Source organism: Carcharhinus amblyrhynchos, chromosome 35, assembly GCF_965287045.1.
Source record: "Carcharhinus amblyrhynchos chromosome 35, sCarAmb.v2.hapA, whole genome shotgun sequence".
In the NCBI taxonomy this organism is placed as follows: Eukaryota; Metazoa; Chordata; class Chondrichthyes; order Carcharhiniformes; family Carcharhinidae; genus Carcharhinus; species Carcharhinus amblyrhynchos.
The window spans coordinates 6,107,140-6,122,331 of record NC_137358.1 but is presented as its reverse complement, the minus strand read 5'-3'; the positions used below and the strand labels follow the sequence as shown (position 1 = coordinate 6,122,331).

General features: G+C 48.9%; 1 protein-coding gene across 2 annotated transcripts in view; it reads right to left on the bottom strand.

Annotated features, from left to right (window-relative positions):
• Positions 1-201: 201 nt before the first annotated feature.
• Positions 202-15,192, bottom strand: part of LOC145361685 (uncharacterized) — a 35,882-nt gene continuing 20,891 nt past the window's right edge. The window contains exons 5-9 of one of the 2 annotated variants that reach the window (XM_080217593.1): positions 11,813-11,956; positions 9,277-9,418; positions 6,456-6,985; positions 4,015-4,109; positions 202-1,129 (exon numbers count right to left, since the gene is read on the bottom strand). In XM_080217593.1, the coding sequence (XP_080073719.1) occupies positions 4,044-4,109; positions 6,456-6,985; positions 9,277-9,418; positions 11,813-11,956 (882 nt within the window). In that variant the 3' untranslated portion in view covers positions 202-1,129; positions 4,015-4,043. The remainder of the gene's footprint in view (positions 1,130-4,014; positions 4,110-6,455; positions 6,986-9,276; positions 9,419-11,812; positions 11,957-15,192) is intronic. The other variant, XM_080217594.1, reaches the window with a different exon arrangement.

Here is a 15,192-nt window from a genome sequence, read left to right as displayed (position 1 = left end):
GCCAACCCCTGCACTCCTCCTAAACTCTGCGACTCCCTCGGAACCCTCCCTCCTCACGATGCCCTACTCTCTTGCACCATTCCTCTGCCAGGAACTCCCGCACCCTCACTTGCCTGAAAGCAGTCCTAATCCAGTCAGGAGCTGCCTCCCTCGCCGGTTTCCCCTCACTAACAACCCCCCACCCCTGTCCACCTCCCTCAGCCCTCCCCTCACTCCAGACCGAGCGACTCAGGTGCCTTCCGTAGGATCCTGCCCCAGGGGGTTACTCGCTGGTCGGAGGAGAACTCAAGGTCAGAAGCCGTGAATAAAAAAAAAGAGGAAATCGCAATGAATAACTGGCACAAAAGATAACAAATAATAAAATCATAAAACACAAACAAACACAGTAGGCAAGAAAGTCAAGAGTCCAAATATCTTCAGTGCTTTTCTCCGGGTCACAGTTCAGCCGGGCAAATTCTTGTGGGTAACGATGTACAGAACGTCAATAAGCATCTGGGCGTCAACGTTCCGTACAAACCCTCGCTCCAATGATGGGCCGAATGGCCAGTCTCTCTGCTGTACTCAAGACATTGAGGTCCTTCCCTACCCCTGGTTGGGGTTGACGGAGGGGTCACATTCCGACTCGATGGCAGATAACGTTGGCGTGGCCTCAGGGGGAAGCAGGAAATGGCCCCTTGCTGACAGCCTTACTGTCGGGAAGCGGGAACAAGTCGTCAACTCTCTCGGCCAAGGGCAACCAGCCAGGGTTACCGAAGGGGCCACAAAACCGTTCGCTTGTGGGCAAAGTTCACGCAATTTTTTTTAAAAAAAAAAACCCTCCTTCCCTCCCCATCCCATCTTCCCCGAATCGAGCGACTGTCTTTCCGATCCAAAAACGCAAAGCTTCCCCCAACTTGGCTGCCCGATGGAGAGTCCAGTTTGCAATTTGAGGCAATGCACGGTGTGTGTAGGGGAGAGGGGGTGGGAGCAGTGGAAAGGGGGCAAGGGGGCGATGAGACAATACGCCGAGTCAGAACAGCAACACAAGATATGGACCAGACAATGCACGCTGAGACGTTTACACATGGCGCGAAGCAGGACTCGGTCAAAGTACAAAGCCCTTGGGCTGTCACGTGACTCTTCACATTTTCTGTAAGAACGAACAAAACCTGTGTCAGTTACCATGACAAAAAGCATCGCCCCAGTAACCAAGGAGGCAAAATCCTCGGCAGCAAGGAATACGAGTGACATTTGCCAAAAATACAAGGCTGAGTTATACCGACTTAATGTTCGCATCGCCTCAAACTTTCGCTTGCTTGGCAATAAGTTTACAACCTTCCTCATATAGTGGCCAAAAATTTTATGCCATAGCCACTTCCCTCACCCGAACCCTGATAGGTGCTGGTAACGGTTCTCTTTTTGCCACGGCACGTTGGCACCGTGGTTAGCACTGCTGACTCACAGGGACCCAGGTTCAATTCCCAGCTTGGGGGTCTGTCTGTCCGCATGGAGTCTGCGCATCCTCTGGTTTCCTCCCACAGTCCGAAAGATGTGCTGATTAGGGTGCGTTGGCCGTGCTAAATTCTCCCTCAGCGGTTAGGGGATTGAGTTTATTTATTTGTGTCACAATAAAATTACTGTGAAAAAAAGATTAGCAGACTGGATTTTCACAGTAATGTCATCGCAGCATTAATGCGAGCCTACTTTTGACACTAATAAATAAAATTGTAAAACTTATAAAAATTTATTTATTATAATAAATAATGGTTTACTTTCTCTGTTGTGCAAATCACAAGGATGGTGCCTTCTTCAGGGGAGCTTTGCAATTTTATTATTCCATTCCACTCTCCGACTCCCTCCAGTTCGAGTTGGTAAGCCGCGCAGAGCTTGTAAGCTCAAGTTAGAACATGCTCGCTCTCCCTCAAAACTGTTGCTGATGGCGTGTCCTGTGCCTTCACTGAACAACCTGCTTAACTGAGCCACGGGAGCAGGCTGTGGCTCAGAGGCAGGAAAACTAAATCCGCCAAGAGGTTCCACTTCAGATCCCGGTCCCCGCAATGCTTTCCCTCCCTCCCTCCCAAACTTAGCGTGGTGGGACTGCAGATCGGGCGATGCAAGTGGCGTTGGAGGGATTTAAAAATGATTTGGATGGGGCTGAGAGGCCACGAGATTTCCCCTCACCCCTGTGACAGTCAATATCCTTAAATTGAAAAGGGTGAATAGAACCCTATATTCTCTCACACACTCATTGAAGCCACCAAAATTCTTGTCGCTCGAGCAAACTGGCATCTTACCACGGGAACGCGTGTAGACACAGTCCCCTTCTTTTCTACCCCCCCCAACCCCACCCCCCAAACTCCTAAACCCATTCAGTAAATTCATTCAGAGCCCGTGAGAGAGGACAGGATTCACTATTGTGAAATCGGTGACTCGGTCCTATTCATGCAGATCCCTTGGCAGCGGTTGCCAAGGGAGACGGGGGAGCTGAGCTGCCATTATACACGCACTTGCAAAGTGAAAAAAGGACCTTTGCTGGCGAGCGCTTTTGACGACGTCATTAGCCGCCCCACAAAAGGGGGCAGAGGTTTAATGTGTTCCTCGCAAACCCCAAAGCAAGGGAGGCTGAGTCCTTGGGCAGCACGGTGGTTAGCACCGCTGCCTCACAGCGCGGGGGACCCGGGTTCGATTCCCGGCTTGGGTCACTGTCTGTGCAGGGTCCGCACATTCTCCCCGTGTCTGCATGGGTTTCCTCCCACAGTCCAAAGATGTGCAGATAAGGTGGATTGGCCCTTAGTGTCAGGGGGACTAGCTAGGGTAAATGTATGGGGTTATGGGGATAGGGCCTGGGTGGGATTGTGGTCAGTGCAGACTCGATGGGTCTCACTCTGCACTGTAGGGATTCTACAAAATAAAAAACTCTCCTTGAAACTATTAGTTTAATCATTTAAAAACCCATCTGGTTCACTAATGCCCCCGTTAGGGAAGGAAATCTGCTGTCCTTACCTAGCCTGGCCTACACAGTGGCATAATATTTAGCACTGCTTCCTCACAGTGCCAGGGTCCTGGGTTCGATTCCCAGTTTGGGGTCACTATATGTAGAGTTTGCACGTTCTCCCCGTGTCTGCGTGGGTTTCCTCCCACAGTCTGAAAGATGTGCAGGTTAGGGTGTATTGACCCGAACAGGTGCCAGAGCGTGACGACTTGGGGAAATTTCACAGTAACTTCATTGCAGTGTTAACGTAAGCCTTACTTGTGGCTAATAAATAAAAACTTTTTAACTTGAACACGTGACTCCAGAGCCACAGCAATGACTCACAACTGCCCCTTGAAACTGGCCTAACTAGCCACTTGGTTATATTCAAGGCCAGCATGCCAGCCAAACCCACAGTCCAGAAATGAAAATATTTTTCCAATACCGTTCTCAAGGACATTTCAAGGTGGGCAAAAAACGCTGACCTAGAGGTGAAATTTCTTCACCCCAAGAGAGTGGTGAGTGTGTGTGAAAAAGTAGGTGAGATCAAGACATTGTGAGATTTGAAAAAGAAATTAGATTTGGTGGCACAGCGCTGCTGCCTCACAGCGCCAGGGACCCGGATTCGATTCCCAGTTTGGGTCACTGGCAGTGCGGAGTCTGCACGTCCTCCCCACGTCTGCGTGGGATTCCTCCAAAGATGTGCTGGTTTATGTGCTAAATTCTCCCTCAGGTGTACCCGAACAGGCGCCAGAGTGTGGCCACTAGAGGATTTTGCAGTGTGAACGTAAGCCGACTTGTGACACTAATAAATAAATTTTATACATAGATCTAGGGACTAAAGGGATACGGGAGGTGGGGGGGGAGAAAGAAAAATCAAGTTTTGAATTTGATGATCAGTCACAATTAAAAATGAATGGCAGAGCAGGCTCGAAGGGCCAAATGGCCTCCTCCTGCTACTAGTTTCCATGTTACCCAAGAACGAATGGAGGGGAGAAAAAAATTATATATAACCTGCCCTTGATTTTGCGGAGATGGTGCTTTCGAAAAAAATCAAAACTCACCTCCTTATGCCTTTCCAAGGCTGATCCCCCTATGTCTCGGAAACCTCCACTCTGGCCAATGGCAATGGCTCCAATTCGGTCATATGTGGGGGGGCCTACGTGACACAAAGACAGCCCTTTAAAGATCACCGAACTAAGAGTGGCACAAGTTCTTGGCACAGAAAGACCAGTGACGAGGGACGGGAGGACACCAGTGGGCGCCCCCCGCCGCCTCGAGCCATGGGGTGGTGGCAGACTTCTGTCTTCATGCCATCCCAACACCACGATTCCACACCCTCACTCAACCAAAAGGCTGCCAGTCCCAAATGTAAAAACCGTCAACTTACAACCCTCAGGTTTTTTTTTTGAAGGGAGATGGCCACAAGTCCGTGTGTGAAGCGATGGCCCAGTGTTATTGTCATGAGACTAATCGATCTAGGAAATCAGCTAGTGTTCTGGGGACCTGGTGTTCGAATCCCGGCCTGGACGGACGGTGGAATTTGAATTTAATTTTAAAAATCTGGAATTGAGAAATCTACTGATGACGATGAAACTATTGTAGGTGAAATTGGAGTTCAGTAAAAGTTTAAAGATGGTCGTGAAACCATTGTGGATTTTGCCAGCATCCCCACCCCACCAAGAGTTCGTAAAGGCCCTCACTGGCACACATTCAGACACAGGGACCTGTCCTCCGCAAACAAGAGGAAATGAGTTCAAGCCTCTTTTGGAATTATCGGGGGAGCTTGGGGAACCCATAGTTCCCCGCTGCTATCTCTGTGGCAACACGTCAGCCAATCAAGAGTTGACTTGCCAACCAGTAGCCCCATTCCCTCCTGGATTAGAAGTGATTGTGATCATTTGAAATTTGACATTCCTGCGCTTGTCCTGATGAGTGCAAGGCAAAAAGCTTCAGCAACATGTCTCTCTTCTTGACAATCTTCAAGTTTTATTCTCGCACACCACCTGATTCCATACACGGTAGCCATCGCACAAACTAGAATGTTGTAGTTTTACTGAGAGCTCCTCTAAAAAGGGGTAGCAGAGTGGCACAATGGTTAGCACAGCTGCCTCACAGCGCCAGGGACCCAGGTTCAATTCTGGCTTCAGAACTCTTGTGGAGTTTGCATGTTCTCCCCATGTTTGCGTGGGTATCCTCTGGGTGCTCTGGATTCCCCCCACACTCCCAAAGATGGAAAGGTTAGGGGGATTAGCCACGCTAAATTGCCCCTTAGTATCTCAAGACGGAGAGGTTAGGGGGATTGGCCATGCTAAACTGCCCCTTAGTATCTCAAGATAGACAGGTTAGGGGGATTAACCATGATAAATTGCCCCTTAGAGTCTCAAAATGTGTGGGCCAGGAGGATTGGCGGGGTAGATAGACAGGTTGCTAACCACTGTGCCCTTGTGCCACCCTCTTCACTTCAAACACTCGCTGAGGGAGTGAGTTCCCCATTCTCACCGCTCTCCGGCCAAAGAGGTTTCGTCTGAATTCCCCTATTTCTTGGCGACGAGGTCATATCGATGACCTTCGGGGGGGGAAACAGAAAACAGAAACTGCTTGGTGGTTCAAAGTCTGGCTTGAGGTCTGACACTTGCTAAAAAAAAGTTTTGGTTTTTTAAAAAAATGCATCCTCACACACGCTTGGGGAAATAGCGGTGGAAGGATTCCAAAACAGATCATCTTGTGGAACCCGTGTCACGAATGCTCCTTCCATGACCAAAGTGTGGAACTTCAAACCCTCGCGCTCTGAGTCCAGAGGCCCCGCACGCCCCCATTTTGAATGAAGTGAAATGTTTTGGCGTTCAGTTAAGTGGCTAAAACGCTGTGGCGGTGTGTAATAGGGTCCAACAAGTGCCAAATTGGAACAAATTTCACATTTATTCATTCATCAGCCCAAAACTAGACTTAAATTCACACTGCAGTGCAGTTACTGCCATCCTTATGAATGAAAAGGAATCTGCTGTCCTTACCCGGTCTGGCCTACATGTGACTCCAAAGGCACAGCAACGTGGTTGACTCTCTTGGGAATAAACTAGGAATGGGCAATAAATTTTGGCCAGCCAGCAACACCCATGTCCCACAAATGAATTTTAAAAAAAAGAGAGGCTTCGGCCTAGCAATATTACAATTTATTAGCATCACTAGTAGGCTTCCATTAACACTGCAATGAAGTTGCTTTGAAAATCCCCTAGTCGCCACACCCCAGCACCTGTTCGGGTACACGGAGGGAGAACTTAGCACAGTAACCGGCGCGTCGTTCGGGCTGTGCGAGGAAGAGGAGAACGTGCAGGCTCCGCACAGACAGTGACCCAATCCGGGAATAGAACCCGGGTCCCTGGCGCAGAGAGGCAGCAGTGCTACCTACTGTGCCAGCCATAATTTTGCTTTGAAAAGCGGAGGAGCCGCAAAAGACTAGACTCAGATGTCGCTTGGCTGAGGGAAGAAAATATTGGCTACTCACCAGCCTCCTGTTCCTTCTGATTAAGCACCCCAGGAGGAACATATTTACAATGATGCTGATGACGAGGATGAGCATCACCATTTGAGTTGCAAGTGGGGCAATTATCGGAGAGGGTTCAGTGTTGCACCCGAGCGTCGCCGCCATTTTGGCATCGTCTGGATAGATCAGCGGCGTGGCATCGGTCCGGTCGGTTGCGGTTGCTTGGCCGCCATTGCTTGGCACCGGAATGGGGGTGGCTCCAATGCTCAGGTCCCCGAGGCGGGCACTGGTCGGGGGTGGAATCGGGCTGGTCAGGTCGACATCCGCTGGCCTGCCGTTGGCCAAGGTTAGATTGGCATCGCCGGTTCTATTGGTCAAGCTGCCATTGGTTGAGGGCACGGGCTGATTGGTCAGGTTGCCCTGGGTCGAAGCTGGAGAGGGGCTGGTTGGGGTGGCACCGGCATTTGGGTCGTGGGTTCCATTGGTGGAGACACCCGATTCCAAAGGTGTTATGGCATCTGTCACTGTTGCTGACGTTGTTCCAATGAATCCTAAAGGGGTTGCAAGAGAAAAAAAAGTTATGAATGCCCTTCTGACTAAAAAGTGCAGCCAATAGAGCATGTGTGTCAAATCATAGAATTCCTACAGTGCAGAAGGAGGCCATTCAGCCCATCGAGCCTGCATCGACAACAATCCCACCCAGGCCCTATCCCTGTATCCCCACATAATTACCCTGCTAATCTTCCTGACACTCACGGGCACTTTAGCATGGCCAATCCACCTAACCCGCACACCTTTGGAGAAAACCGGAGTGCCTGGAGGAAACCTATGCAGACACGGGGAGAAAGTACAGATGCCACACAGGCAGCCGCCCGAGGCCAGATTCGAACCCAGGTCCCTGGCGCTGTGAGGCAGCAGTGCCAACCACTGTGCCACCATCCAGTGTAGGGTGGGGAGTGATGCAAGGTACAGGGTACATTCTTCAGACATTGATTCTCGATTTGAGCTAAAGTTTATTTATTCATTAGTGTCACCAGTAGGATTACATTAACACTGCAATGAGGTTACTGTGAAAAGTTCCCTAGTTGCCACACTCTGGCGCCTGTTCGGGTACAAGGGAGAATTTCGCGCTGCCAATGCACCCTAACCAGAGCATCTTTTCGGACTGTGGGAGGAAACCGGAGCACCCGGAGGAAACCCACACAGACACGGGGAGAACATGCAGACTCCGTACAGACAGTGACCCAAGACGGGAATCAAATCCGGGTCCCTGGCACTGTGAAGCAGCGTTGCTAACAACTGCGCCACCATTAAATTTTGGTTTAATTACTTATGTCTCCTTTGATGTGTGTGTTTTGGTTGCAGTGTCCATCCCCCTCCCCCCACAACCCCAGGGGCCGTCACCTCTGCCTTATCCCACTTGGATTTATTGATTAGTGGTTTTGTTAAAAGTGCGTGTGTATGAGGCAGAGAGTAAAAAAGAGCAGAAACTATGAGATAGAGGATGGGGAGTGAGACTGATTGGATATTTGAGATCTGGCACAAGCCCTGTGGGCTGAATGGCTTCCAATCTGTGCTGTACGGTTCTATCACTGGATAACACTTGGTACCGAAACCCAAGCCAGCTCCCCCCAAGTGTGGAAAAACATGGTGCCCGCTCTATGTTACCATGACCCTGACGTGTGAAACACAACCTGAAAGGGTTAATAGTCACTTGGTTAAAAATCACACAAGCTGCATCTCAGGGAAAGCTATGTGGTAACCCTATGTCTTGGCTAAAGCAGACTCAAAGAAGAGCCAAGGACCATTTAATTGAATGATGTCCAGCCGCAGATCACGTTTGCCCATTAGAACGAAGAACAATGGAAAGGGAGATTGATATACCATGGTCAGAGATATTGCTATCGTCACTTGATGATATAACAAGTTATAATTGGACTCTTATGTATGATGTAACCTTAATCAATAATTGTGAGTGGATAGACAGAACTCCTATACTTTGTTTGACAAATGCCAATTATTTGTAATCGAATTTAAAACTACAACTGCTTGCGTATTTCTGAATTTGGCACACTTGCTGAGCCTAAAGGTTCGGTCAGGAAGCTGTAGCCACAGTAATAAATCATCTGAAACTACTCCATCTGGCAACTTGAGGGCAATGGTAGTTTTAACTACAAGAAAGAACATGATTGCAGCCCCATTACAGCACCCTCCCCACAAACTGTCCTGCTCCCTCCATGCCGACACTGTAGTTAAGGAAGCCCACCAACACCTCTACTGTCTCAAGGGACTAAGGAAATTTGGCATGTCCACTATGGCCATCACCAACTTGTATAGATGCACCATAGAAAGCATTCTTTCTGGTTGTATCACAGCTTGGTATGGGCTCCTGCTCTGCCCAAGGCTGTAAGACACTATGAAGGGTTGTGAATGTAGCCGAATCCATCACGCAAACAATCCTCCCATCCATTAATTCTGTCCACATTGCTTTTCCAAGGCAGCAGGACAGTCAGTATAATTAAGGACCCCATGCACCCCAGCCATTCTCTTTTCCACCTTCTTCCACTGGGAAAAAGATACAAAGATCTTGAGGTTACGTACCAACAGCTTCTCCCCTGCTGCCACCAGACTTTTGAATGGACCTCCTCGCATAAAGTTGATCTTTCTCTACACCCTCGCTATGACCGTAACACTACATTCTGCACTCTTGCCTTTCTTTCTCTATGAACGGTATGCTTTGTCCATTATGGCGCACGAGAAACAATACTTTTCACTGCAAACCAATACACGTGACAATAATAAATCAAATTAAAGAATACATGAAGTGGGGGGCACTGTTTACCTGGGCGGCAGGTATATAAAGTGCACTGGCCAAAGTCGCAAACATTCTGCTGGTATTTAGCAACAAAGAAGCTGAATTGTTGCGTCAGGTTCTGAAGAAGGTGTGAGGAGCTCATTCGTACCATCTTACAGCTCGAGGATTCCTGGAGTGAGAAAAATCACAATCAGCGGAAGGATACACAAATTCACTTCCTTATTTTAAGGGTTCCTCAAAACAAAAGTGAGGTGTCAGCCATGACCCGGAAGGCTCCCGAAGTTGAACATAAGAAATAGGAGCAGGAGTAGGCCATCTAGCCCTTCGAGCCTGCCCCGCCATTCAATAAGATCGTGGCTGATCTGAAGTGGATCAGCTCCACTTTCCCGCTTTCTCCCCATAACCCTTAATTCCCCTGTCTGTCAAAAACCTATCTACCCGTGACTTAAATATATTTAGCGAGGCAGCCTCCACCACTGCAACGGGCAGAGAATTCCAGAGATTCACCACCCTTTGAGTGAAGAAGTTCCTCCTCAACTCCGATCTAAACTGCACCCCCCCTTATCGTGAGGCTGTGCCCCCTCGTCCTGCTATCCTTTCTAAGCGGGAAGAATCTCTCTACCTCTACCCTATCCATCCCCTTCATTATCTTATACATCTCTATGAATCCCCCCTCATCCTTCTAAACTCCAACGAGTACAGACCCAGTCTATTTAGTCTCTCTTCATAGTCCAACCCCCTCAACTCCGGTATCAGCCTAGTGAACCTCCTCTGCACTCCCTCCAAGGCCAAAATATCCTTGCACAAGTGCGGCGACCAAAACTGCACACAGTACTCCAGCTGCGGCCTCACCAGTGCCCTGTACAGTTGCAGCAGGACCTCCCTACTTTTATATTCTATCCCCCTCGCTATAAAGGCCGCTATGAGCACATGATCTGGGTGGATATTCCCAGTGTGGTACTGAGGCAGCAATGCACCGCAATTGTACAGGGCATTGGCGAGGCCAACACTGTATTGGGTGCAATCTTGGTGTCCTTATCGCTGCGGAAAGATACTCTTGCTTATACACGGAGTGAAGATTTACCAGGCTGGTTCCTGGGGTGGCAGGTCTGTCAGATGAGGGGGGACTAAAACGTTTATTTATTAGTCACACAGAAGGCTTAACATTAATACTGCAATGCTGTTCCTGTGAAATCTGCGACACTCCGATACCTCTGTGGGATAATGCACCTAACCAGCACACCTTTCAGACTGTGGGAAGAAACAGGAGCACCTGGAGGAAACCCATGCAGGCACGGGGAGAATGTGCAAACTCTACACGGACAGTGACCCGAGCCGGGAATCAAACCCAGCTTCCCTGGTGTTATGAGGTAGCAGTGCTAACCACTGTGCCACCGGTCAGTTCGGATTACATTCACTGGAGTTTAGAAGAGCGAGAGGGGATCTCATTAGAAACTTATAGATTTCTAACAGGGTAGATTCAGAAAGCATGTTCCCCATGGTGGGGGGAATCCACAGGTAGGGGTTTGAGGATAAGGGGTAAAACTTGTAGGACGACACATGATGGAGATGTCAGGGGTAAGTTTTTCCACTCAGAGGGTGGTGGGTGAGTGGAATCGGCTGCCGTCGGTGGTTGTGGAGGTAAATTCGATAGGGTTTTTTAAGAGACTTCTGGATGAGTAGATGGGACTTAATAGGATTGAGGGTTATAGGTAAGCCTAGTAGGTAGGGATATGATCGGCGCAACTTGTGGGCCGAAGGGCCTGTTTGTGCTGTAGTTTTTCCATGTTCTGTCTTAGGAAGGAAGGAGAAATTTCTTCACCCAGAGAGTGGTGAATGTGTGGAATTCACTACCACAGAAAGTAGCCCAGGTCAAAACGTTGTGCGATTTCGAAAAGAAATTCGATAAAGCTCTTGGGGCTAAAGGGATATGAATCTTAGTGCAGAAGGAGGCCATTTGGCCCATCGGGCCTGCACCGACCACAACCCCACCCAGGTCCTGTTCTTCATATTTACCCAGCTAATGCCCCAGACACTAAGAGGCAATTTAGCACGGCCAATCCACCTAAGCAGCACATCTTCGGACTGCAGGAGGAAACCGGAGCACCCGCAGGAAACCCACACAGACACGGGGAGAATGTGCAAACTCCACAACGGATGGTGACCAGAAATCTCAGCAGGTCAGGCAGCATCTGTACGGGGAGAAAGGCGGCACTTTGACAAAGGGTCATCTTTCCTCAAGTCAGGATGATGCTTTGTCAAAGGGTCTCTTTTCTCTCCTTACAGACACTGCCAGACCTGCTGAGATTTTCCAGCATTTGCTCTTTTGGTTTCAGATTCCAGCATCTGCAGTAATTTGCCTTTATTGAATTCGATGATCAAAATGAATGGCGGAGAAGTCTCGAAGGGCCAAACAGCCTGTTCCTGTTCTAGTTTCTAAAGGTACCGTCCTCCAGAAGAGGCAGGGCAGACAGATTGCAAGCAATCCAGCAACGGGATCCAATGGGGTAGTTCCTTCCCAGCTAGTGAACTTTGAACTCTCCCTTCTCCCGGGAAAACTTACACAGGTTGGGCAATCGTTCAGGAATTGCAACTCCGTCAAGACTTCAGAAGTCATTTTTTGGAGTGGGCCCAAGGAGTGGTGGCGCAGGTGCCTGATTGCCCGCTTGAACTCCAACATCGCCTGCAGCTCGACGCAACAGCTGTCCTGTGGGTAAAACAATAAGGCCAAAAGGTTATTGGTTGGAAGTCAACTATTGCCATGAAATAAACTGTCAGCACCCTATCCCTGTGGATTAAATTCTCATGCCGAATTAATCGGCACCCTTTTTCTCCTCTGACATAAATTGTGATTGTTTCAAATTCTTGCATTTGTCCTGAGGAGTGCAAGATGAAAAACTTCAACATGCCTCTCTTTCAAACAATATCAAAATTGGGAATTGCCAAGATCCCATGGCACAATAAGTGCTGGAAAATCGCATCCTGACCAATATTTTTAGGGTGGCACAGTGGTTAGCACTGCTGCCTCACAGCACCAGGGACCCGAGCTCAATTCCCAGCTTGGGTCACTGTCTGTGTGGAGTCTGCACGTTCTCCCCATGTCTGCGCGGGTTTCCTCCAGGTGCTCTGGTTTCCTCCCACAGTCCAAAGAAGTGCGCATTAGGCTGACTGGCCGTGCTAAATTGCTTATAGTGTCCTGGGGTGTGAAGGTTAGAAGGATTAGTGGGATAAATGTGTGGGGTTGTGGGAGACGGCCTGGAGTCAGATTGTTGTCGGTGCAGATTCGATGGGCTGAGTGGCCTCCTGTGCACCGTAGGGTTTCTATGAAATAAATCACAGACATTATGATTTACCCTTACATGACTCGGTTATCGCAAAGGGAGGCGATGGCCTAGTGGTATTATCGCAAGACCATTGCTCCGGAAGCTCAGCTAATGTTCTGGGGGACCCGGGTTCGAATCCCACCACGGCAGATGGTAGAATTTGAATTCAACAAAACCTATCTGGAATTGAGCATTTACTGATGACCATGAAACCATTGTCAGAAAAACCCATCTGGTTCACTAATGTCCTTTAGGGAAGGAAATCTGCCATCCTTACCCGGTCTGGCCTACACGTGACTCGAGCCACAGAAATGTGGTTGACTCTCAATTACTCTCTTAAATGGCTGAGTGAGACACTCAGTTCAAAGGCAACAAATGCTGGTCTAGCGTCCCACAAATAAATTTTTTAAAAAAGTTAAAATTCCACCGAAAATGGCTGCCGTCAGACATGCAGCCTGCAAGCTCCACTTAAAAAAATTATTTATTCGTCACAAGTAAGGCTTACATTAACACCGCAATGAAGTTATTGTGAAATTCCTCCCGTCGCCACACGGGTCAATGAACCTAACCAGCACATCTTTCGGACTGTGGGAGGAAACCGGAGCACCCGGAGGAAACCCACGCAGACATGGGGAGAATGTGCAGACTCCACACAGACAGTGACCCAACCCAGGAATTGAACCTGGGTCCCTGGAGCCGTGGGGCAGCACTGCTAACCGCTGTGCCACCTCTTTTAACAACTTGAAATGCAAATTGGCAACACCCTGCTGCCGTTCCGGCAATTTTCCTTTTACAATAATTGGCACACACTGACAACAAGTAAAGCTCTGTCCTTCACTCCACGCACGGCCACACCTACTCAGCAAGTAGCCAGAAATGACTGGAACTGAGGAACACGTTTGAGAAAACAAAGGGAAAGCTTTGCTGCGCTCCCTTTGATAATTTGCCCAGTGTCGATTAGTCTTTACTTGCCAAGACTACATTCTGGCACCTAATCCCAGCAAGGATTCCTCCTTCAGTTAACACTCCCAACTACCTCACTCAACACAAACCCCAAACTGGAGAGTCAACAGTTGGTAAAAGCCTGGATTCTCCTTTCTCCACATTTGACTTGCGACTCTTAATACAAAAGGGTTGGGTACAATACAGGGTTAGATACAAAGTAAAGCTCCCTCTATACTATCCTCCATCAAACATTCCCAGGACAGGTACAGCACAGGATTAGATACAGAGTAAAGCTCCCTCTACACTGTCCCTCCATCAAACACTCCCAGGACAGGTACAGCACGGGGTTAGATACAGAGTAAAGCTCCCTAGACACTGTCCCCCAAACACACTCAAGACAGGTACAGCACGGGGTTAGATACAGAGTAAAGCTCCCTCTACACTGTTCCCATCAAACACTCCCAGGTCAGCATGAGGTTAGATAGATAGGGTGACCAACTCTTAGCAATAAAAATAAAGGGGTCCTTTGGAATGGAGGTCACACGAAGGGTGGGATTGCTGGTGAACCAAAGAGAATTGGATGGGGCGGGGGGGAGGTTTGTGATGAATATGCATGAGTGCAGAGTGGGAATGGGAGTTGGGGGTGGGTGGCGGATCTATGGAGCAATCATAGAATCAAAAGGAACAAAGTTGGCAGATTCAGCCCTTCGAGCCTACTCCACCATTCTATCAGATCACGGCTGATCTCTCCCTGGTCTCAAATCCACCCCCCCCACCTCTTTCCCATAGCCCTTGAACCTGTCTTATCAGAAAGATATCGATTGATCATAGAATCCCTACAGTGCAGACAAGGCCACTTGGCCCATCAAGCCTGTACCAACAACAATTCTCTTAACCCCACATATTCACCCTGCTAGTCCCCTTAGACCGAGGGGCAATTTTAGCACGGTGAATCCACCTAACCTACACATCTTTAGACTGTGGGAGGAAACCGGAGCACCCAGTGGAAACCCACACAGACACGGGGAGAACATGCAAACTCCACACAGACAGTGACCCAAGGCCGGAATTGAACCTGGGTCCCTGGCGCTGAGAGGCAGCAGTGCTAACCACTGTGCCACCCAAGGAGAGGGAACCAACCTGACAGCTAGGATCAGACACAAAGCGTGAATCTGAAAGGTTTCAGAGTGTCGGAGCAGGAGGAGGCCATTCAGCCCTTCCAGCCTGCTCTGCCATTCAATTTGATCATGGCCGATCATCAAATTCAATATCCTGATTCCTCCTTCCCCCCCCATATCCCTTTAGCCCCAAGAGCTATATCAATCCATCACACAAACCAGCCTCCCATCCATTGACTCTGTCTACACTTCCCGCTGCCTCGGCAAAGCAGCCAGCATCATTAAGGACCCCGTGCATCCCGGACATTCTCTCTTCCACCTTCTTCCATTGGGAAAAAGATACAAAAGTCTGAGGTCACATACCGACTGACTCAAGAGCAGCTTCTCCCTGCTGCTGTCAGACTTTTAATGGGCCTATCTTGCACTAAGTTGATCTTTCTCTACACCCTAACTATGACTGGAACACTACATTCTGCACTCTCTCCCTTCCTTCTCTATGAACTGTACTTTGTATAGCGCGCAAGAAACAATACTGCATACTAATATATGTGACAATA